The 23,200-nt window shown below is 42.0% G+C and overlaps 1 protein-coding gene across 1 annotated transcript in view; it reads right to left on the bottom strand.

The window, feature by feature from the left end:
• Positions 1–6,234: 6,234 nt before the first annotated feature.
• Positions 6,235–23,200, bottom strand: part of ADAMTSL3 (ADAMTS like 3) — a 676,817-nt gene continuing 659,851 nt past the window's right edge. The window contains exons 29-31 of the mRNA XM_073653131.1: positions 13,346–13,455; positions 8,056–8,270; positions 6,235–7,652 (exon numbers count right to left, since the gene is read on the bottom strand). Of these exons, the coding sequence (XP_073509232.1) occupies positions 7,543–7,652; positions 8,056–8,270; positions 13,346–13,455 (435 nt within the window). The 3' untranslated portion in view covers positions 6,235–7,542. The remainder of the gene's footprint in view (positions 7,653–8,055; positions 8,271–13,345; positions 13,456–23,200) is intronic.

The raw sequence follows: 23,200 nt of genomic DNA, 5'->3' as shown, positions 1-23,200 counted from the left end.
GTAGGGGAAGAGAGCCTGATTCCAGGTTACTCCGCTGTATTTTGCTATTTCAATACAATCAGTGTTTTATCAGAAGATTATCATTGGAGGACTAGGTGTCTCATGCCTCATAGTCCAACCACTGCCATTGGGGTCATACCGGGTTCAACATTCTAAACTCTGCAACAGACAAAACTGTGACTATATCATTTATAAATGCTGCACCCGGTAAACTAAATAATACACTAGCATCAGAGTCTCTGTCTCTACATCATGCTGCAGTCAGATTACATAGAAAAACTTGCTGACAGATTCCCTTTAAGTAATATTTTTATTACACTAGATTTGTGATCTATTAGAAGTACAGCATGTCAATTTTCATTAACTACTATCCCACTACATACAGATTTAGATTGCTTTTACTAAAGTGCTGGCAAAGGCCTATTCAAATCTAAGAGGTCAGCCAATTCCAAGAAATTGTAATTAATGAGCTTAAATTAGAATACCTTGGTAGGCCCTCTTGGCAGTTTTTTTCTGTCTCAGCACATGGCCAGAGCTGAGCCTGAAGGGGGCTGGCTAAGTGCTCATTTCAATAGCTAAACCAGCCTGTTTCCCATTCATAGCCAATGCATAGGCAGGCAAAGGGACTGGCTTAGCTATTTAAATGAGCAGTCAACCAGCCCCCTTCACAACACATCACTTGTCACAAACTGCCTCAAGAAATGCTATTGGACACAAAAGTGAAAAGGTCCTACAGGGGCCAAGGACTAGAGTATGTGACTGCTGATCGGGGAACCTTTCTAGCGTAAAGAACATTAATGAGTTGCAGAACTTAACTAATTTATCCTCATTTAACTTAATTTTTTTAGCTTGACAACTTCTTTACATATTGGTTAAATCGATACAATGCCAGGTGGAGCACTAGTTTCAACTTCCTGCCTTCAATCATAGTAGGAAGAGTAGTAATGGAGAAAAGAACTCTACTGGAAAATTACAATTCACCTTTTCTATCCTTAAGGTAGTTTTCCAGTACTAGGATATTGATGACGTCTCCCCACAACAGGTAATCCTTATCAGATCAGTGGGGGTCTGACATCTGGCACCTCCACCAATCCAACAAGATGTAAACAGTGTGCCAAACGGAACACCACCACCCGATGCTGCAGATCAATATATCTTATTACTCTAAAGCCCTGAAAATTTACCCCTCCAGCGCACTCCTCCCAAACAATTTATATGGCTATGAAGACCTTTAAATGAAGATAAGCCAGTAGATCCCTTTATGACCACCAAAGTGTGGCTCCGCCAGTGAGTAATCATATGTTGAAGTTGTGTGTGGAGGACATGGAGGGGAGAGGCACGGTGCACTTCTACCTTCTCAGTGTCATGGTGTATTTCCTACCTAGCAGCACCCTCTCCTGGTTGATTGACAGGTTAGTAGCCATGTATCAGAGCAAACAACCTCTCAATCAACCAGGAGAGGGAGCCGCTAGATAGCAAATACAGCTGTAAGTGCATCATGCCCCATTCACTTCCAGACACAATTTCTCGCTGCTGGAGCAGAGCTTAGGAGTCATAAAGGAATCGACTGGTTTATCTTTTAGAGGGCTACCCAATGATATTAATGGTTTGGGGCAGGGGGTAAAAGATTGTGACAGATTCCCTTTAAGTTCTGTGACATATTCCACATTCATTAACCATCTGTTCTTATGAATGGAATAAAACTTAACGCAATAGTTTTACTATTGCAGTTATCTCCAAGCAATATTTTTAGCATTACAGTACTAATAACCTTGTGGATTATTTTTTATATAGAATCGCGTATTGCTGCCATGTTAAACGCTGTTTTTAATCATCACTTCACTTCACAATACTTCTCCAAACAAACACAGTATCTGCGGATGGAGCAGGAAAGGCTTTTGGAAATAAAAAAAATCCTCAGCGTCAGGATAAGAAGTATATTTTATTGCCAAAATACTGTAAATCTGTTCATGAGACAAAGCATTTTTCATTTTTCTTATAAGATTAACAAGCTTTTTAGGAATGTCAACTTCTAATAATAAGAAATCTAGCAAGTGTGCTTCCATATTGCATGCATACACTAAAGACACATTTGTCATAGCCAACAAGAAGTGCTATAAGTGGTCATACTTTATTGTTAAATGCAAAGAGGAAACATAAGAAATGATTTGGTAATAAGAAAATATATGTCCCAAAATCTTTATTAAACACTGTACAGAACAAAATATTGCACTTGAAATCAGACCATGAATATGTACAAAACGTATTTTACAAACTTTATTTCTTAATTTATAAATCTCTAGCAACAATCAAGACCCATTATTGATTAAAAAGACAACTGAACTGGAATACTTGTATACAGTAGTTCTGTGTAACATTCAGTGATACAGGCCATAACGAAGAATGTTTGCATCGGAAAGTGGTTTGACAAGTAAAAGTGAAAGTATTGGAAAAAGTCTACGGTAACTTGGGATGAGTGCAGAAAAGTAAGTAAGGTTAGAAGAGTGACTGCTGTTGGTAAAACAGTCGGAACTTTGATACATGGCTGGCGTATGTGATTGGGTCTCTCCAGGACATATGGTGTTAACAAGCGCTACTCTACACCCTTTGTAGGTACTGTAGATGCTGTACATAGGGCATACAGGAGCATTACAAATCAATACGTCACCACCCATTGAAGATACCCTCGTAACCATATTCAGACCTGACAGGTTAAAGAGCTTGTCCAGAATATTTCATTAGGCAGGGAATGTGTAAAAAAATATATAATAACCAATACTGGCATCTTTAAGCCACCACTGTTGGACCAGTTCCACCTCTCTTGTCCCCACCTGAGTTTATTTTTGGGCAGTTCATCATATGGCATCTAAGTATGTGACCACTGCAGTCAGTCACAGACCTTAGATGTGATTGGCAGCAGTAGTCAAGAAGAAAAGAGAGACAAGAAGGGACATGAATGGCAGCTTAAAAGAGTTAGCATTGGTTATCTATTTTTTTTTAATATATTTTCTGCCTTTTGAACAACAGTTATGTGCTGGACAACCCCTTTAGTTTAAATGCTTTAACAGTGAAAACCTGCATTAAGCAGATTTGATTAAATGGACATTAAATCTGAAATATTACAAAATAAAAATAGGCAGCAAGAAAGGACTTTAAAAAAGTTGTCTAACCTCCTTTACTATCCATCTCAACTATCATGGATGTAACACTTCCATAGTGGTTGGATGTAAACACTTTGAACAGAGCTGCAAAGTGCAGGAGCTGTTCTGCAGCACCCAGCAGAGGCCACTACACGTTGAATGTTGCTGCACTTTCCAACTCCATTGAAAATGCTCCATCAAACGGCCGTTGGAGCTTGTAACAGCTGATCTGTGGGAGACCCCCACCGATCTTAGACTGATGACCTATCTCAAGGATAATTGAAAGAAAACCGCAGCACTACCAGATTTAGGTGCTCGAGTAGGCTCCAATACCAAACTATTAATGAGAAAGACCTTGGCACTCAGTATTGCTACTTTGAATATATATTTTTAATGCAGTCCAAGAAAACAACAAACGCTTCAGTCAACATGACCTTCATCAGTGTAATCCAACCGCTGTGGGTAATTAAGATTAGATGGAGGGGGGAAGGGACGCTGTGACCCGATAGGATTGGGTCCCAGGGACCTGTGGCAGGAATTGGAACCAGAGGTGGATATCATGTTCCCCACTCCAGAACTTCTCACCCCTCCATCTAATCTTAATTACCCAGAGCGGTTGGATTACACTGATGAAAGTCATGTTGACCGAAACGTTTGTTGTTTTCTTGGACTACATTAAAAATATACTGTATATTCAAATTAGCTGTACTGAGTGCTGAGGTCTTTCTCACAGGGCTGTGGAGTCGGAGTCGGTGTCCATTTTGGTGGAGTTGGAGTTGGTATAAAATGGACCGACTCCAACTCCTAAAATCTATAATAAATTGGGTACAGTAGTTCAATGCAGTTTGTGGGGAATATTTTTTCATAAGAATTTGGGAAAGTTATGAAATGTCCTATAAATGTCTGTCCTATTCCTGATCTAAGGGTCTAGACTTTTAGCTGAGATGAATCTGTGCTACAGTAAATTTATCACTTAAACATGAACCATGTATGAGGGAGTTGGAGTCGAAGTCGTGGAGTCGGAGTCATGGAAATTGAGGAGTCAGAGTTAGAGGTTTGGTTTACTGACTCCACAGCCCTGCTTTCTCATTACTATCTCAAGGATAAGTCATCAATATGTTGTGATTGGACATCCCCTTTAAGTATAATGCAAAGCTAAACTGGCAAAAAAATAAATATGTCAGTGAAAAGACAATGCTAGAACATATAGTTCAGAAATGATACAGGTTTCATAAGACTTTCAAGATGGCAGCAAAACACTAACATGATGTACTATGTTATTTAATTCTAAGAATTTGTGTCTTAGATTTGGGCTACCCTAAAACAACTTGTCTCGTATATAATTTATACTTTTTTTCACTTTGTGAAAGTGGTGGGGCTGGATTAAAGTGGTTGTGTGGCCTTAGGCTACAAGTCTGTAGTTACTCTACGTGACTGCAGATTTGTGAATCCTCACATCGTGCTCATTGCAGTCATGTGATTGCAAGTATGTATTTAGCATACTTCCGGCCACATTCCGACTAGACTGTGTCCAACCTCGCTCAATACACTTGCATTGAGCAAGGCAGCACCAATTTAGTCGGCACATGATCGCATGTATGCAAATCACGCACCTGTCGCCACTCCCGACAGAGGAGAATCCTCACAAGATTCATAAGAAACTACTAGTCACATATGGATATTAGACATCTGAGAATGGATCTCATACAACAACCATTCTCTACTGCAACAACAAGAAAATGTTACAGATTATTCTAGATTTTTTATTTTTTTTACTCTGGAAAAAAACTTTTTTAGAGCGGTTCTCAAACTTTAACTGATCAAAAGGAAACTGCTAAAACATACAGTAAATGGGAGAAAATCAGCAGAGAGAGTTCAATCCTCCTCCGGTGCCACCACAGGAGTAGTGAACCATTTCACTCCTAAGGGATGTCTGTCTAATGAGATGTATTTGGTCCTTAACAAACTCTTTGCAGCCGTTCTTCATACTGACTAATAGGTGAAGGTCCTGGAGAAAGGAGACTCGTGTTTACTCAGAATCCCCTAATATTGAGTTTTAGAATGGGTTTTCATAACCAGACTACCCACTTTTAGGTCGCCTCTGTCTATTTTAGTCAAATCTGACTTAATGAAATCATTTAACCCAACATATGCAATGATTGTACATTTCAATTGACAACATTAACTGCTAAATGTATGGGCCGGTTGTACAGTCAGCCAACAATGTACATATCTTTCACAACACATTAGCCCTGGGATTGGAAGGGATTGAAAAAGCTAAATGAATTTGTATTTATATCCAAAAATCCCAGATCCAGATAACATAGCAAAAATGAATGGGCTTATTTATACAGACTAGTTTTAGTAGACTGTGAGCCCTCGTGGGCAGGGTCTTCTCTCCTCTTGTACCCGTCAGTGACTTCTATTGTTTAAGATTATTGTACTTGTTTTTATTATGTATACCCCTTCTCACATGTAAAGCGCCATGGAATAAATGGCGCTATAATAATAAATAATAATAATTCTATCATATGAAAGTTAGTAGTTAACCTCTAAAGATGAAATATGGCTGAAAACTACATTATTCCAAGATCCTATCCCAATATGTAGTAGGTATAATAGTAATAATATTTGCAAATACCTCCAATTAGAAATTTGGTATAGTTCTTCAGATTTGCTATGTCGCTTACCCCATGTGCAGGGTATTGCAGTAGCTTAGGTATCCATGGTTATGACCACTAAGAGCTGTGTAACTAACTAATAGTGATGAGGCAACATGCTCGGATATTGATTTATCCAAGCGTGCTCGGGTTCGGCTAAAGTAGCCGGTATGCTCGGGGTATTCTCCGCATGTGTAGCGGCTGTGTATCAGCCACGATACATGCAGCCGCAGGTACATGAGAATTTGACTCGAGCACGCCTGCTACTCTATCCGAACCCAAACACGCTCAGATAACTCGATATCCGAGCATGCTCACTCATCACTACTAACTTACTGTCACTATATGAGTGGTCATAACCATGGATACCTAAGCTACAGCAATGCCCTGCACATGGGGTAAGCAACATAGCGAATTAGAAGAACTATACTACATTTCTAATTGCAGATATTTGCTAATATTATTAATATTACACCTACTACATAATGGGATAGGATCTTAGAGATAGGAATACCCCTTTAAGGCAAGTTATGAATTTATGAAAATTTCAGTCAGTGAGACACTATACTGTTACAGGCTCCTGGCTTAGCTGTTTTACGTGATAATCTACAGAAAGATATGGATTTCATATCCTGATTGGAGACAGTCTGGCATGTCTTATCTTGGTTCTAGTTTCGGCCATGTAAAATTGGGAAAGGCTTGTTGTAAGTCAATGGATTGAATTGAATACAACACTATCACTGTTCTTTACAGACCACTGTTCTGGTATATGGCGCCAGGGCCAGCGTCACCACCCGGCACACCCGAGCAAGTGCTGGGGTCCTGGACAACCTTATAAAATTAACACTGCTGCTGATATATTTACATACATATACACAAACACGCTCACATATAGGTTTACTACAGCAGATATGTTATCTGTAGTGATAGAATAGTATACATTGCATATGGTGACATATTGGATCTGCTATACAGGTAGTAAAGGATGTTGAATGGGAGGCAGGGCTGTATACCCACTAATGAGTGAACACCTTGCCCAAAAGAATTACATGATCCTATTAAAGCTGGACAATATGTTTTCCAAACTCTTACAGAATGAGAATAATCATTTTGTTTCTTTATGAGTATTGTACAAAAATGTTTCAGGATATGGTCACTTTTACTAAGCTAAATGCAGATGAACCACATGGTTGGACTATGGATTACCTGCCAAAACTCCGGTGCTTAGTAAATGCCACCCTGAGTATCAGCCCCTCTCTTGTCTGCATGTCTATGGCCATGGACGTTCGAAGCCTTCACATTCCGCTTTGGTGGCTGATGGCACTTTATTCCTCTATATATGATCTGCTATAACAAATTCTCTCCATCAAATAAACCTTTGATGTAGCGTCAAATAACTCTTTTAACCATACCCATCTTGCATATATTAATAAACCCATGACTAAGCGGATCCTCGGATAAGATAAACCCTACTAGAAGATATATAGACAGTTGTATCTATAGGACAGGTGTTGTGGTCAGTCTTGACTTGTCACACACACAGAAGACATCAGAGACTATCTAACACTGGCTAAGAAGCCCCGTCCATTTTTGTGACCTAGGAGTTTATTATCAGTTCGAGGAGGTCCATAGAATAGTCCTTAAACTCTACGCATTTAACCTAAATGTACAACCTTTATACAAATGTCTGAGGATCCTTCCCATGGCTTCTGTTTACCGCAGAGTACGGTTTTCCGGAGAAGTTATGCTCCGTTACAGGATTCACAACACCTTTGTTTGTAGAGATCTACTAAGCAAAGCTTAAGCTGTTTTACAAATGTACAGTAGTGAGTTGTGTCCTTGCATTCTCCCTCTGTAAAATAAAAGATCTGATTAAAACAGAAAGCTGGAATAAAAGTACATATGTAGAACATAACATTGCGATAAAGAGCACTCATAGCCTATATGAAGAAAAGGCAGCCATTTTTAAAGTCTACATCTCTAAGAAAGCAGCCTAATTGTTAATATCCAATGATACAAATGAGGTGAGAACCCCAATGTGCCTCACATTTTAGCCACCTCTTTGTCTCCTAATAAAAGGATAGTTAATATTTGTTCAGTCAACCCAATGGCTGCCTCCGGGTTACAGAAACGCTTGAAATGAATGAAGGTCTTGTTACGAGCAGTGCTCTGTATCGGCAATTACACACATCTGTTCAGGAGATTTTATTTTTAATATAATTGTCAGTAATTGTAAAAGCCAAATATTTGCATACTTCCACAGGATGTAATATTGCAGTGCTGCCAAGTTGAGGGCCTCCGTTTCCACACACAGTATTGATCAGCCAAGACTTTGCCGTTCTTCCTATGTACACAGTCTACTTTCCGAGACTGAAAGCCGTTTCCACAGGCTGCTGTGCATGGCCTCCAGGGGCCCGTCCTCCAGTACACGTCGCACATCTCTGAAGAACAGTTCCTTCTGGAAGATGGCCTGGGAATTACAGCACAACACAAAGTAATTCCCTCAAGATGAAATTCTCACATGTATTCCAAATGCTAAAACAGCAGACACTCAAAACTAATGCTTAATGGCACGTCTACGTCTTTTGAGCAGTGTTGTTTTGTTTTTACGACCACAGTGATAATCGGATTACAATCTGTGTTACTGATCTGTGCTTAGACGTTTAATCACCTCTAGCTCAGCGTCAGAGAGGTACTCTAAGTGGAATATACTGCGCCCTGATACAAGTTCTGTAACAGGGACCCCCAACTTTACAAGTTTATAAGTATCCACGTACAGCATGTGGCAGAAGACTAAGTGGGCCACCGCGAATATCAACACCTTATAACATACTGCCCTAAAAAGCACACTGTGATGTCACTGTACAGGCATAAATCAAGTCCTCTGAACCCACTGTAACAGGATCGCCTAGCCATCTAATAAGTATGTGGCCTTCTTGACAAACCGATTGGGCCATTGAATTCCACCGACCCGATCTTTTTATGCACTTAGATAAGTCGCTGACAGATGATTGTGTTTGTGTTTACTCCACTCTCCCCATAAAGAACACAGGAATGTTCAGCCAAGTCTTTCTGTGTATGGTGGAGTCAGGAAAAATTGCTGAATGTGTATGGCCAGCTTTACAGTTATTTTATAGTATAAGTATAATGAACACAGTGCTGTCCTAATGCAAAACATAGTGACATCTCTATGTAGGAGACTAAACACAGTGAAATCATAGTAAACGGTTATTGCACACAGTGATGTCACAGTACATGGTGTGAGGCAGTGACTGGGATCGTATTCGAGGGACGTTATATATCCCCAAAATGTGTACAGAGACTTATTAAATCCATTGGAGTGCATTGCAGTCGCAAACTCACCTGCGGCTGCAATGCAGGAATGAAGGTGAGCATTGACCTGGTCAGGCTATCTGGCTAAGGCACATAAAGTAAAACCCTGCAGGGCCTTCATTTCTTGGAGGAGGCTACAGGAAGGCAGTGGGGCGGCCTCCTCCCTCCAACCCGGGTTTTCCAGTGGCTCTTGCCACAGGTCCTTTAAAAACCCTGCATTAAGGATTAGTGGTGTTCAGTGTTGGGACCTGCTAGGAGCACAGCAGGAAAGCTCGGCGGGCCTGTTTGTAGCTGAACCCACGCCTGGGAAGGCTCTGCACCCGTCAGGCTCTGAGCGGCCCGCTGCGGCCGTTGCCCCCGGCAACCGTTGTTTATGGACTTGTGTTAACCCGGCTGCGAACCGGAGGACTTTCTATTTCACCTGTGAGTTTGCTGGATAAAAGCTGCTTATGTTGTTGCACTTGCTTGGGTCACTGCCTCAGTTACTGCACGGTGTGAACACCGCCGCCTTACAATGGATAATTCTCACTGCATAGCCATGTGAAGAGGTTATTGCACACAGCGGTGTCACAGTACATGGATAATTATCATTGTGTAATCATACGAAGGGGTGATTGCACACAGCGATGTCACAGTACATGGATAATTATCACTGTGTAATCATATGAAGGGGTTATTGCACACAGCGATGTCACAGTACATGGATAATTATCACTGTGTAATCATATGAAGGGGTTATTGCACACAGCGATGTCACAATACATGGATAATTATCACTGTGTAATCATATGAAGATGTTATTGCACACAGTGATGTCACAGTACATGGATAATTATCACTGTGTAATCATATGAAGGGGTTATTGCACACAGCGATGTCACAGTACATGGATAATTATCACTGTAGTCATATGAAGGGGTTATTGCACACAGCAATGTCACAGTACATGGATAATTATCACTGTGTAATCATATGAAGGGGTTATTGCACACAGCGATGTCACAGTACATGGATAATTATCACTGTGTAATCATATGAAGGGGTTATTGCACACAGTGATGTCACAGTACATGGATAATTATCACTGTGTAATCATATGAAGGGGTTATTGCACACAGCGATGTCACAGTACATGGATAATTATCACTGTGTAATCATATGAAGGGGTTATTGCACACAGCGATGTCACAGTACATGGATAATTATCACTGTGTAATCATATGAAGAGGTTATTGCACACAGCGATGTCACAGTACATGGATAATTATCACTGTGTAATCATATGAAGGGGTTATTGCACACAACGGTGTCACAGTACATGGATAATTATCACTGTGTAATCATATGAAGAGGTTATTGCACACAGCGGTGTCACAGTACATGGATAATTATCACTGTATAATCATATGAAGGGGTTATTGCACACAGCGATGTCACAGTACATGGATAATTATCACTGTGTAATCATATGAAGGGGTTATTGCACACAGCGATGTCACAGTACATGGATAATTATCAATGTGTAATCATATGAAGAGGTTATTGCACACAGCTGTGTCACAGTTCATGGATAATTATCACTGTGCAATCATATGAAGGGGTTATTGCACACAACGGTGTCACAGTACATGGATAATTATCACTGTGTAATCATATGAAGAGGTTATTGCACACAGCGGTGTCACAGTACATGGATAATTATCACTGTATAATCATATGAAGGGGTTATTGCACACAGCGATGTCACAGTACATGGATAATTATCACTGTGTAATCATATGAAGGGGTTATTGCACACAGCAATGTCACAGTACATGGATAATTATCACTGTGTAATCATATGAAGAGGTTATTGCACACAGCGGTGTCACAGTACATGGATAATTATCACTGTGTAATCATATGAAGGGGTTATTGCACACAGCGATGTCACAGTACATGGATAATTATCACTGTGTAATCATATGAAGGGGTTATTGCACACAGTGATGTCACAGTACATGGATAATTATCACTGTGTAATCATATGAAGGGGTTATTGCACACAGCGATGTCACAGTACATGGATAATTATCACTGTGTAATCATATGAAGGGGTTATTGCACACAGCGATGTCACAGTACATGGATAATTATCACTGTGTAATCATATGAAGAGGTTATTGCACACAGCGATGTCACAGTACATGGATAATTATCACTGTGTAATCATATGAAGGGGTTATTGCACACAACGGTGTCACAGTACATGGATAATTATCACTGTGTAATCATATGAAGAGGTTATTGCACACAGCGGTGTCACAGTACATGGATAATTATCACTGTATAATCATATGAAGGGGTTATTGCACACAGCGATGTCACAGTACATGGATAATTATCACTGTGTAATCATATGAAGGGGTTATTGCACACAGCGATGTCACAGTACATGGATAATTATCAATGTGTAATCATATGAAGAGGTTATTGCACACAGCTGTGTCACAGTTCATGGATAATTATCACTGTGCAATCATATGAAGGGGTTATTGCACACAACGGTGTCACAGTACATGGATAATTATCACTGTGTAATCATATGAAGAGGTTATTGCACACAGCGGTGTCACAGTACATGGATAATTATCACTGTATAATCATATGAAGGGGTTATTGCACACAGCGATGTCACAGTACATGGATAATTATCACTGTGTAATCATATGAAGGGGTTATTGCACACAGCAATGTCACAGTACATGGATAATTATCACTGTGTAATCATATGAAGAGGTTATTGCACACAGCGGTGTCACAGTACATGGATAATTATCACTGTGTAATCATATGAAGGGGTTATTGCACACAGCGATGTCACAGTACATGGATAATTATCACTGTGTAATCATATGAAGGGGGTATTGCACACAGTGATGTCACAGTACACTACCTGGATATTAAACACAGTGAATTCATAGGATAGGACAATATTCGAACAATTAGCATAGTGATTTGCTAATCAGGAATAATAAGCTTAGTTGTCTCACAGTATAGGGATATGAATAAAGTGAAGTAAGAGCATAATAGTCATGGATAGTCAAAATGCAAGAAAGATGCACACAGTGATGTCATAGGAAAATGAATAGCTAGCATTATGAAGTCATATGGAAAGGGTAACTGCCCACAATGATGTCACAGTATGGGGGTAATGGATAATACATACAGTGAAATGATATGGAAGGATTTATGTGGACAGTGATGTAAACAAGTGCACAGTGATGGTATAGAACCTAGTGACGTCACAGCTAATGGTTAAGGAACAAGTGATGTAGCAGTACAAGAATAATAAAAACTGCATCATTACACAAAGATAATGTGCACAGCAACATAACTGCACAGAGAAAATAACCCCTTGCATTCCTGTAGGCTGCACAGAGCCCCTTGTGTCCCCTAAGACTATAAGGACCTACGTGCAACTGCAATGCTAATGATTATTAATGGTCTGTTTGCAGAGCTGACAATACGCATTACACCATAGTGCTATTCACACCCCAATACATACATTTCTCCACTTTGTGTATAATATTGCAATTGTTCAAAATTCGAGCACACACCAGCGGGATACTACCAAGTCTATGAGTCTATGTCATTTAAGTGGGTCTATGTTTTGTGTTTTTATTCACCAGAAATGGGAACAGTAATAAGGTTCTCAAACCTTTCCATTAACAATGTTTCCTATTGCCCTTTCAGGGATCCTTTTTAATATTTAGCTATAAAAGATGGGCATCAGAGAAGACCTCCCAAATGGTATCCAAATGCAGCCTTATAAATCCGTATACAGACGTTTATCTTACACGAATGTCTATATGACATAGAAGTAATATCTTATAATGTGTCACAAGTTGAAAGAACACATCCCAGATTGAGCTGATGCTGGGGCTCTCTCATAACCCTTTGGAGCCGTAGTAATATCCCATTAATCTTGTGCTCCGCTCTCCAGAATTTAGCCGAAACAATAAATATTAAGATCTATCAAACGGGAAAAAGCTATAAAGAGCTTCAGATGATCTCAGCAGAACATTAGATCAACTAAGTGTCAGAAAAAACAATCCGCAGGTTCTTGGATTAGTTGTGTTTTCTTCCACTATAAAAGCTGGCATGCCAATAAGCGTGACATCTGTGATCTGTTACTGGCGTCTTCTGGTGTGTTCGGATGGGGTCACATACCTCTTGGTGCTGTCACAGTGAGTGTCTGGCACGGTGGTTCCATTCCAGTCTTGACACAGTATGTACCGATGCTGTAAACCCATTCCTTGTCCGGTACAGCGATTAGAACACTGAAAGGAAAGACAGATTTCTGTAAGAACAGACTCACATCCCCTCCTCTTACTTAACGGGAGCATTTATAAATCTACCATTTGGATGGATGTTTGAAGGGGAAATTGAAGCCAAACAAACCATTCCAGTGACATGAGGTTACAAATATCCAAGAGTCTTCCCATCTGAATTCCAGAAATGAACCAGTAGTGAAAAATACAGAGAAAGAATTAAATGTACAGTACTGAGCAAAAGTTTTAGGCAGGTGTGGAAAAAAAGCTGCACAAAGAAATAGAAATGATAGAGCTCATTCAGATTTTCTTAATGGGTAAAAAATGGCCAATTTTCATGAGTGTTTTGGATCAGAGTATTGTTTTTGGTAAATGTGTCACTTTTATTCATCAGAGTTTTATCATTTTTTTTTCAAATGCAAAAAAAAACAAAAAACAAAACAAGCTTATCCTATCAGTCAGCGAAAATCAGACAGCGATGTCCGATTTATTCACAGACTCATAGACTTGTCTCCATGATATGGTGCGGACACTCGGTTCACAAGGATACATGAACATGTGCGCATCCCCATAAACTATAAGTATAAGTACATGTTCTAGCCATGAAAATTTGCAGGATCAATTAGCAAAATCAAAATGAATGAATAAAAGAGAAATCTAAATAAAATCAATATTTGGTGTGACCACCCTTTGCCTTCAAAACAGTATCAATTCTGATAGTTGTACTAGCTCGAAAGTCAGAGATTTGGTAGGATTATAGTCAGGTGTATGAGTAACTGACTCGCCCAGGGGGATATGGGGGAAACTCGGTACCTGGGCCTTTACCTTCTTGCGATGTCACGGCGGTCGGCTCCCGGGCCCGCACCCTGGGGTCACTCTTTAAAAGGGGTTTGTTACTTGAAGGGATGAATAACAGTTTTTGTCTCGTGACGCCACCTGTGGTTCCCGGTAATAGGTACCGGCGCTGCTGCAAACCTCTGGAGCAGATGTTACGGCAGCTGGGTTGGTGCGGCTCTCCACAGGCAGAGCACAGCTCCAGGGCAGTGTAGGTGCAGATGGTGATGCTGGGCGTTGTAGTGTAGGAGCAATAACGTGGTAGAAATAACTGACAGAAACAGTGGGGTGCAGTCATCCGAGTTTACTCACAGTTATTTAGGTTCCTCAGGTAGCACTATACAGCTGTCTCCCACGTCGCGTTGTGTTTACCAGGCAGGGGTTCAGCACTCTCCCAAGTATTTCAAGAGCACTTAACGGTACCCCCTTTCTGTATGTTCCTTTCTTAGCTGACTTACCGCGCTGGGTCTTCTCCCTCCTGCCCTGCGCCCCGCCACACAAAGTCCCGATCGGGTACCTTGAGATCCCTCTGGGCAACTTGAACTTCCCGGACCTGACTTGGTGCCCTTTTCGGCGGCTTAGGTGCGAATGTGGCGACTGCACCCTGAAAGTGCAGAAGCCTCCGGTTTTCCAGTCGAGACTTGAAGTAACTCAGCTAGTCCAGGGACCGGTTCAATTCTTGCAGCCTGCTGCCTCTGACGCCTGGCAGATTCGGGCATACGGGTGCCGTCCTGCACTCACCGTACCCCCTGGGATCCCTTCAGTTCCTGGAGCCTTCCTCCCTTGCTCCCACTCCTCTCTCAGCCTTGGGCATGACAGGCCGAGCCTGCCTGCCAAGCAGAGCTCCTGCAGAGCCCCTGCTCCTCTCACTTCTCCTCCTCTGACTCTCCTCCTCTGACAGACCATCTCTCTAAGATGGCTCTCCTTTATATACACCTCCTATTCAAGTGCTCCCCTGGTCTGCGTCCTCCACCGACACCCACTACTGGTTCCGCCTTACTTTTGGTTCCCCCCCACTCCAGCCAGGGACAGGGCAGCAAAAGAAGTGCATAATGCCCTTCCAGCTGGCCTGGAGTAGTGTAGTGTTGAGTGCAGGTGTTGGGGTCCCGGACAGTACTCCATCCTTACCTGAGAGAATGAGATGCCACACCTCTGGGTGAGGTGCAGTACCTCTGTGGCGACTGAACCCTCAGGGGCGCCACATAACCAAATATAGCAAACAGGTGATAATGATCATCAGTTTCATATGTAGGTTGAAACAAAGTCATTAAATAAAATAATAAAATCTGGCTGAGGAACAGCCAAACTCTGCTACAAATGTGAGTATGTAGAAGACAGGCTCATGCCACAGGTCATACACCATGGAAAAACTAAGTCCAGAAACAAGACACCAGGTAGTTATACTGCATCAGCAAGGTCTCTCCCTGCCAAAGATTTCAAAGTAGATGGGGATTTCAAGATGTGCTGTTCAAAGTCTTTAAAAAAAAGCACCAAGAAATGGGCAACGTTGAAGACTGTAGATGAAGTGAGCTACCATGGAAACTTAATACAGCGGATAAAAGACACATCATGCCTACTTCAATTCAACATCAAAAGATGTCCAGCAGTGCCATCAGCTCAGAACTGGCAATAACCAGTGGGACCCAGCTACATCCATCTACTGTTTGGAAAAGTCTGACGAGAAGTGGTCTTCATGGAAAAACTGTGGCCAAAAAGCTATATACCATGAACATGGAAAGTAGACCAAGAGACTCAACTTTGTGTGAAAACATAGGAACTGATGTGAAGAGAAATAGCAGCAGGTGTTCTGGATGAGTTGACATTTGAAATATTTGGCTGTAACGGAAGGCAGTTTGTTCACCAAAGGATTAGAAATTGGTACAAAATTGAGTATCTGCAACAGTGAAGTATGGAGTATTGCCCTTGCAAGTTTGGAGCTGTATTTCAGCAAATGAAGTTGGGGATATGTTCAGGATTAATGGTGTCCTCAATGCTGAGAAATAGAGGCAAATATTTATTTATCCATCATGCAATAACATCAGGGAGGCGTCTGATTGACTCCAAATTTCTTCTGCAGCAGGACAATGACGCCAAATATACAGCCAATGTCATTAAGCACTATCTTCAATGTAAAGAACAACAAGGAGTCCTGGAATTGATGATATGGCCATCACAGAGCCCTGATCTCAACGTCTTCGAGTCTGTCTGGGATTACATGAAGAGACAGAAGAATTTTCACAATCCTACATCTACAGAAGATCTGGGGTTAGTTGTTCGACGTGTTTGAAGCAACCTGCCTGTGAGTTCCTCCAAATACTCTGTACAAGTTTACCTAGGAGAATTGATGTCGTTTTGAAGGCAAAGGGCGGTCACACTTAATATTGATTTTATTTAGAATTCTCTTTTGTTCATTCACTTTGCATTTTATTAATTGATAAAAAATAAACCATTAAAGGGGGTGTCCAGGTTTGTGATGAAAGTCTGCAGTCACTTTCTGTGACTGCAGACTTTTGAATCCTCACAAGGTGCTGTCAGGATTCTCTTGTGCCAGCGGCGAGAGCAGGTGAACAATTGACCACAAGTATAGGAGATGTATACTTCCAGCCACATTCCAACCAGATGTGCGCGGCCTCGCTCAATTTGTGAGGATTCAAAGGTTCGCATCAAACCTGGACAACCCCTTTAACACTAATATTTTTGAAAGCATTCTTACTTTGCAGCATTTTCCACACCTGCCTAAAGCTCTTGCACAGTGCTCTACATTCTGTATGTATTGATATGCATGATAACTTCCATACATAGCTAGCTTTACAGTAGTAGTCTATAATAGTAATTAATTGGTAACTTGCAGATTTAAAAAGGACCTGACATCAGATTAAAAGTGACCAGTTTTTACTTTTATATTATTCCAGTTACTCTCCTTTGTAATTTTTTTTATTTTAAAAGATCCACCCTATGGCCCAATATGCCAGTTTTTATAGTCGTTCAGGGCAATTATGCAGCCTAAAGACATGCCTCCGCACGATCCTGTGAGCAACAACCATTTGATAAAGGTGAGCACATTGGGCACAATAAATAGAAAAGACCATATCTCTGGAACCGTATGACAGATTTTTTTTCCAGGAGAGCAGCAGAAATAAAATAAGATAAATTGCCCACTTTTGATCTGTTGACAGGTACCTTTTAAAAGGGTATTCCAGTTGTGCGATTAAGGGACAACTGTTCTACTGAAAGTTGGGAACTCCATCTTGGGATCTGGAGATCCCTCTAAGATTCCCATTTGGGAGAACAAAACCACACATGCACCTCTGAATTTATTCTGTGTCAATAGTATAAATGATAATAAGAAAGTTTGTAGTATTTCTTATCAAAAAATTCTGCTTCTTTCACCACTTATGAGCTACTTCTTTCCCACCTGAACCCAGCATCCTCTTTGAAATCCAGATAGGTCAAAGCAAGCCAGGTTGCCAGTACAGTGATGAGTCAGGTTATAACTCCTATTATATTATATGGAAAGCGGAATTGGCAGGAGGAGTGAGGAGCACTTAGTACAGTGAGACAGGCAGAACATTCAGCTTACAGAAGGATTCACAGCCACACTGCTCAATACTACCGTGTAATGTTTTCTATGCTGCTTCCCTCTGTGTGCTACAGAGAAAGGAGAGCAGAAATCCTTCTCTTTCAGTGTGATTTGTAGAGGAGACATTATAACAGCTAGTCTACACCCATAAGTTAAGCACTGAGAATGAGCAGAGTAAGAGCTTGCAGAGTAAAAAACACTGGTGAAAATGCAGGATATGTGGCGCCCCTGAGGGTTCAGTCGCCACAGGGGTACTGCACCTCACCCAGAGGTGTGGTATCTCCTTCTATCAGGTAAGGAGGGAGTGCTGCCCGGAACCCCAACACCCGTTTTCCTGCTGAGCCCTGTCCCTGGCTGGAGTGGGGGGAACCCAAAGGTAGGGGGAACCAGTAGTGGGTGTGGGTGGAGGAAGCAGTTTAGGGGAACACCATAGAAGTACGTATATAAAGGGGAAGCCATCTTAGGGTGGCAGTTGAGTTGAGTAAGAGGAGTGAGTGAAGTCAGTTCGGGAGCAGAGTCTCTTTAGGAGCTCTGCTCCACAAGTAGGGCCCAGTCCTAGAGGCCCAGGTGGGGAGCAGAGGAGTAGGCTCCATTCTAAGAAGGGATCCTAGGGGGTACGGCGAGTTCAGGACGGCACCCGTACGTCTCGCATCTGTCAGAAGACAGAGGGATCGTAGGCCGCAAGAAGGGGACCGGCCCCTGGTCCAGCCGTGCTACTCTACGTCTCGGCTGGGAAAACCGGAGGCTTCTGGCTTCTATAGCCAGTTGCCGAAGCCTCATTCTAATCCCCATGAGGGTCAAGCAGGTCCGGGAACTCCGACGAGACAGGAGGGACTTCAGAGCACCTGAGTGGGATTGAGAGTGGGAAGCGCAGGGCAGGAGGGAGAAAGACCCAGCGTGAAGACGGTCTAGCTAGGAACACAAGAAAGTGGGGTTCTGCCAGGTACTCCTGATCTGCCTGAGGAAGTGCTGAACCCCGGCCTGGTGAAAGTAGCGCGACGTGGGAGGCTGACACCTGTACAGTGCACCAGTGGAACTGTCATGAGAACTGTGAGTAAAAACTCGGACGAGTGCACCGCACTGCCTCCGTCCCTTCTTTCATCTGCCCCATCTCTCCCTCCTGGCACTACAACACCCAGCGCAACTTACACACCTTACACTGCCCTGGAGCTAGCTCTACCTGTGGAGAGCCACACCACCCTTGCTGCCGTAACACCAGCTCTAGAGGACTGCTCCACAGCGGCGGCACCCTTTTGGCCGCAATCCACAGGTGGCGTCACGAACACTATTCCAAAAACCCCATATAAATAGAAGTCCCTGGCCCTGGGTCACGGACCGGGCCAGCTACCGTGATATCCCCCAGCAACCAGAGGCCCGGCTGCCGAGTACCCCACGGCCCAGGGGGCGCGTCAGATACAAGTCACATAATGGCCAGAAATGGTTTTATTCCTCCTGCACACACGCATTTGAGCCTATTCTGAAAAGGTACCTGCCATGGCAAGTATGCTGTAAGTCATACATTTCCATGATGAAGCATGGTGCAGATTTCAGTGATTAGGACTTGATGTTTCAAAATTGATATTTTATGGATAATATAAGTATTCATTACAGCAGACATGACATGATAGCGCCATAGTTGATTGGTTGCTTTTTATTTTATAAATTACATGGCCTAAGTAATGTGTAATTTGTGACATCTACAATCTTTATAGACATGGAAACAAGTTGGCTGCAGTGAGGTAAAATACTAGTTTCCCAGTGGTAACATTTTTAATTAAAAAGAAAAATCTATATTTCCAGTTCCTTGCCAGTGAAAGTGTTAAATTCTGCAATTTGGCTGACAACACGGCCTTATTCCACTGATGAATTTTCTCACAAAGACTAATGTTTCGGTGGAGTTTAATAATTGTTATTGGTTTTCTACACACATCTGCGGTGCTTCTGCTCAAAGCTTAGGGCTGTGTATTTTAATTATGTCCAATCATCCTCCGACAAGAGGTGCATGACAGAAGCCAAGCGCTCTTACTCATTACACTATCTTTGCCAAGGGGGGTTTAACACGGTTACACGCCGATGTTTGTTTTGGTTCCGCTCCCTCTACAAAATGACTATAATAAAAAAATTCTAGAATCAAACTTTTATAGAGAACATTTCCACATACACAAGAAGCTGAATTGCATAGTGTCTACATACTTCCAGCTCCAACTTTATGTTCTCCTATAAGTGCCACTTTCTGCAAGGTGTGAATAAGCAATATTACTGGGATGTTTTCATTAGGGCGATATGTACAAAGGTGATAGATTTTAATATACGATCATTGTGCACATGGGAAAAACAGCTAAGATTATCGACTAGTAAGGTGCCATGTATGACCTGAAAAAATGGAATATTTTGGATACAGACTGGTGATGGGTCTATGAGAAGCTACATACAGTGCATTGTGAAAGTATTTGGCCCCCTCGAACTTTTCTACCTTTTGCCACATTTCTGGCTTCAAACATAGGGATATAAAATTCTAATTTTTGGGGGAAGAATCAACAACAATTGGGACACAATCGTGCAGTGGAACGAAATTTATTTGATATTTTAAACTTTTAAAAAAAAATAAAAAATGAAAAGTGGGGAGTGCAATATTATTCGGCCCCTTTACTTTCAGTGCAGCAAACTCACTCCAGAAGTTCAGTAAGGATCTCTGAATGATCCAATGTTGTCCTAAATGACTGGTAATGATAAATAGAATCCTCCTGTGTGTAATCAAGGCTCCGTATAAATGCACCTGCTCTGTGATAGTTTCAGGGTTCTGTTTCAAGTGCAGAGAGCACCATGAGGACCAAGGAACACACCAGGCAGGTCCGAGATACTGTTGTGGCGAAGTTTAAAGCTGGATTTGGATACAAAAAGATTTCCCAAGTTTTAAACATCTCAAGGAGCACTGTGCAAGTGATTATATTGAAATGGAAGGAGTATCAGACCACTCCAAATCAACCAAGACCCGGCCGTCCCTCTAGACTTTCATCTAGAATAAGGAGAAGACTGATCAGAGATGCAGCCAAAACGCCCATGATCACTCTGGATGAACTGCTGAGATCTACAGCTGAGGTGGGAGAGTCTGTCCATAGGACAACAATCAGTCGTACACTGAACAAATCTGGTCTTTATGGAAGAGTGGCAAGAAGAAAGCCATATCTCAAAGATATCCATAAAAAGTCTTGGTTGAAGTTAGCCACAAGCCACCTGGGAGACACACCAAACGTGGAATAAGGTGCTCTGGTCAGATGAAACCAAAATCAAACTTTTTGGCCACAATGCAAAATGATATGTTTGGCGTAAAAGCAACACAGCTCATCACCCACAAAACACCATCCCCACTGTCAAACATGGTGGTGGCAGCATCATGGTTTGGGCCTGCTTTTCTTCAGCAGGGACAGGAAGATGGTTAAATTGATGGGAAGATGGACGGAGCCAAATACAGGACCATTCTGGAAGAAAACCTGTTGGAGTCTGCAAAAGACCTGAGACTGGGATGGAGATTTATCTTCCAACAAGGCAATGATCCCAAACATAAAGCAAAATGTACAATTGAATGGTTCAAAAATAAACGTATCTAGGTGTTAGAATGGCCAAGTCAAAGTCCAGACCTGAATTCAATCGAGAATCTGTGGAAAGAGCTGAAAACTGCTGTTCACAAACGCCCTCCATCCAACCTCACTGAGTTCGAGCAGTTTTGCAAGGAAGAATGGGCAAGAATTTCAGCCTCTTGATGTGCAAAACTGATAGAGACATACCCCAAGCGACTTGCAGATGTAATCGCAGTAAAAGGTGGCGCTACAAAGTATTAACTCAAGGGGGCCGAATAATAGTGCATGTCCCACTTTTTAGTTTTTAATTTGTTAAAAAAGTTTAAAATATCCAATAAATTTCGTTCCACTTCACGCTTGTGTCCCACTTGTTGTTGATTCTTCCCAAAAAATTTGAATTTTATATCTTTATGTTTGAAGCCAGAAATGTGGCAAAAGGTAGAAAAGTTTGAGGGGGCCAAATACTTTTACAACGCACTGTATATGTGGTGCAAATGTAAATTTGCCCACATAAGGGTCATTCCTATTTGGGGTCCCTCTATTAGACATCATTCACACGTCCGTGTTTGAACACGAACATAAAAAAATTGTAATGGTGTCATCAGTGTTTTCCACCAGTCTGTCTTCAGAGTATGGTCCGTGTGTCCGTTTTTACCATCAGTGTTTGGTCAGTGTGTCAGCTTTTACCATCAGTGTGTGGTCCGTGTGTCGGCTTTTACCATCAGTGTGTGGTCAGTGTGTCCATTTTTCCCATCAGTGTATGGTCCGTATGTCCGTTTTTCCCATCAGTGTGTGGTCCGTGTGTCTGTTTTTCCCATCAGTGTGTGGTCAGTGTGTCTGTTTTTTCCATCAGTGTGTGGTCAGTGTGTCCGTTTTTCCCATCAGTGTGTGGTCAGTGTGTCCATTTTTTCCCATCAGTGTGTGGTCCGTGTGTCCGTTTTTCCCATCAGTGTGTGGTCAGTGTGTCCGTTTTTCCCATCAGTGTGTGGTGTGTCCATTTTTTCCCATCAGTGTGTGGTCCGTGTGTCCGTTTTTCCCATCAGTGTGTGGTCAGTGTGTCCGTTTTTCCCATCAGTGTGTGGTGTGTCCATTTTTCCCATCAGTGTGTGGTCCGTGAGTCCATTTTTCCCATCAGTGTGTGGTCCGTGTGTCTGTTTCTCCCATCAGTGTGTGGTAAGTGTATCCGTTTTTCCCATCAGTGTGTGGTCAGTGTGTCCGTTTTTCCCATCAGTGTGTGGTAAGTGTGTCCATTTTTCCCATCAGCGAGTTGTCCGTGTGTCCGTTTTTCCCATCAGTGTGTGGTCCATGTGTCTGTTTTTCCCATCAGTGTGTGGTCCGTGCGTCCGTTTTTCCCATCAGTGTGTAGTCCGTGTGTCTGTTTTTCCCATCAGTGTGTGGTCAGTGTGTCCATTTTTCCCATCAGTGTGTGGTCCGTGTGTCCATTTTTCCTATCAGTGTGTAGTCCGTGTGTCTGTTTTTCCCATCAGTGTGTGGTGCGTGTGTCCGTTTTTTCCATCAGTGTATGGTCCGCGTGTCCGTTTTTCCCATCAGTGTGTGGTCCGGGTGTCTGTTTTTCCCACCAGTGTGTGGTCCGTGTGTCTGTTTTTCCCAACAGTGTGTGGTTCGTGTGTCCGTTTTTTCCATCAGTGTGTGGTCAGTGTGTCTGTTTTTCCCATCAGTGTGTGGTCAGTGTGTCCGTTTTTCCCATCAGTGTGTGGTCAGTGTGTCCATTTTTTCCATCAGTGTGTGGTCAGTGTGTCCG

This window comes from Phyllobates terribilis, unplaced genomic scaffold (genome assembly GCF_046119375.1).
Source record: "Phyllobates terribilis strain yellow unplaced genomic scaffold, ASM4611937v1 Scaffold_11__3_contigs__length_659146591, whole genome shotgun sequence".
Classification (NCBI taxonomy): Eukaryota; Metazoa; Chordata; class Amphibia; order Anura; family Dendrobatidae; genus Phyllobates; species Phyllobates terribilis.
This window is presented reverse-complemented; position numbering and strand designations above follow the sequence as displayed.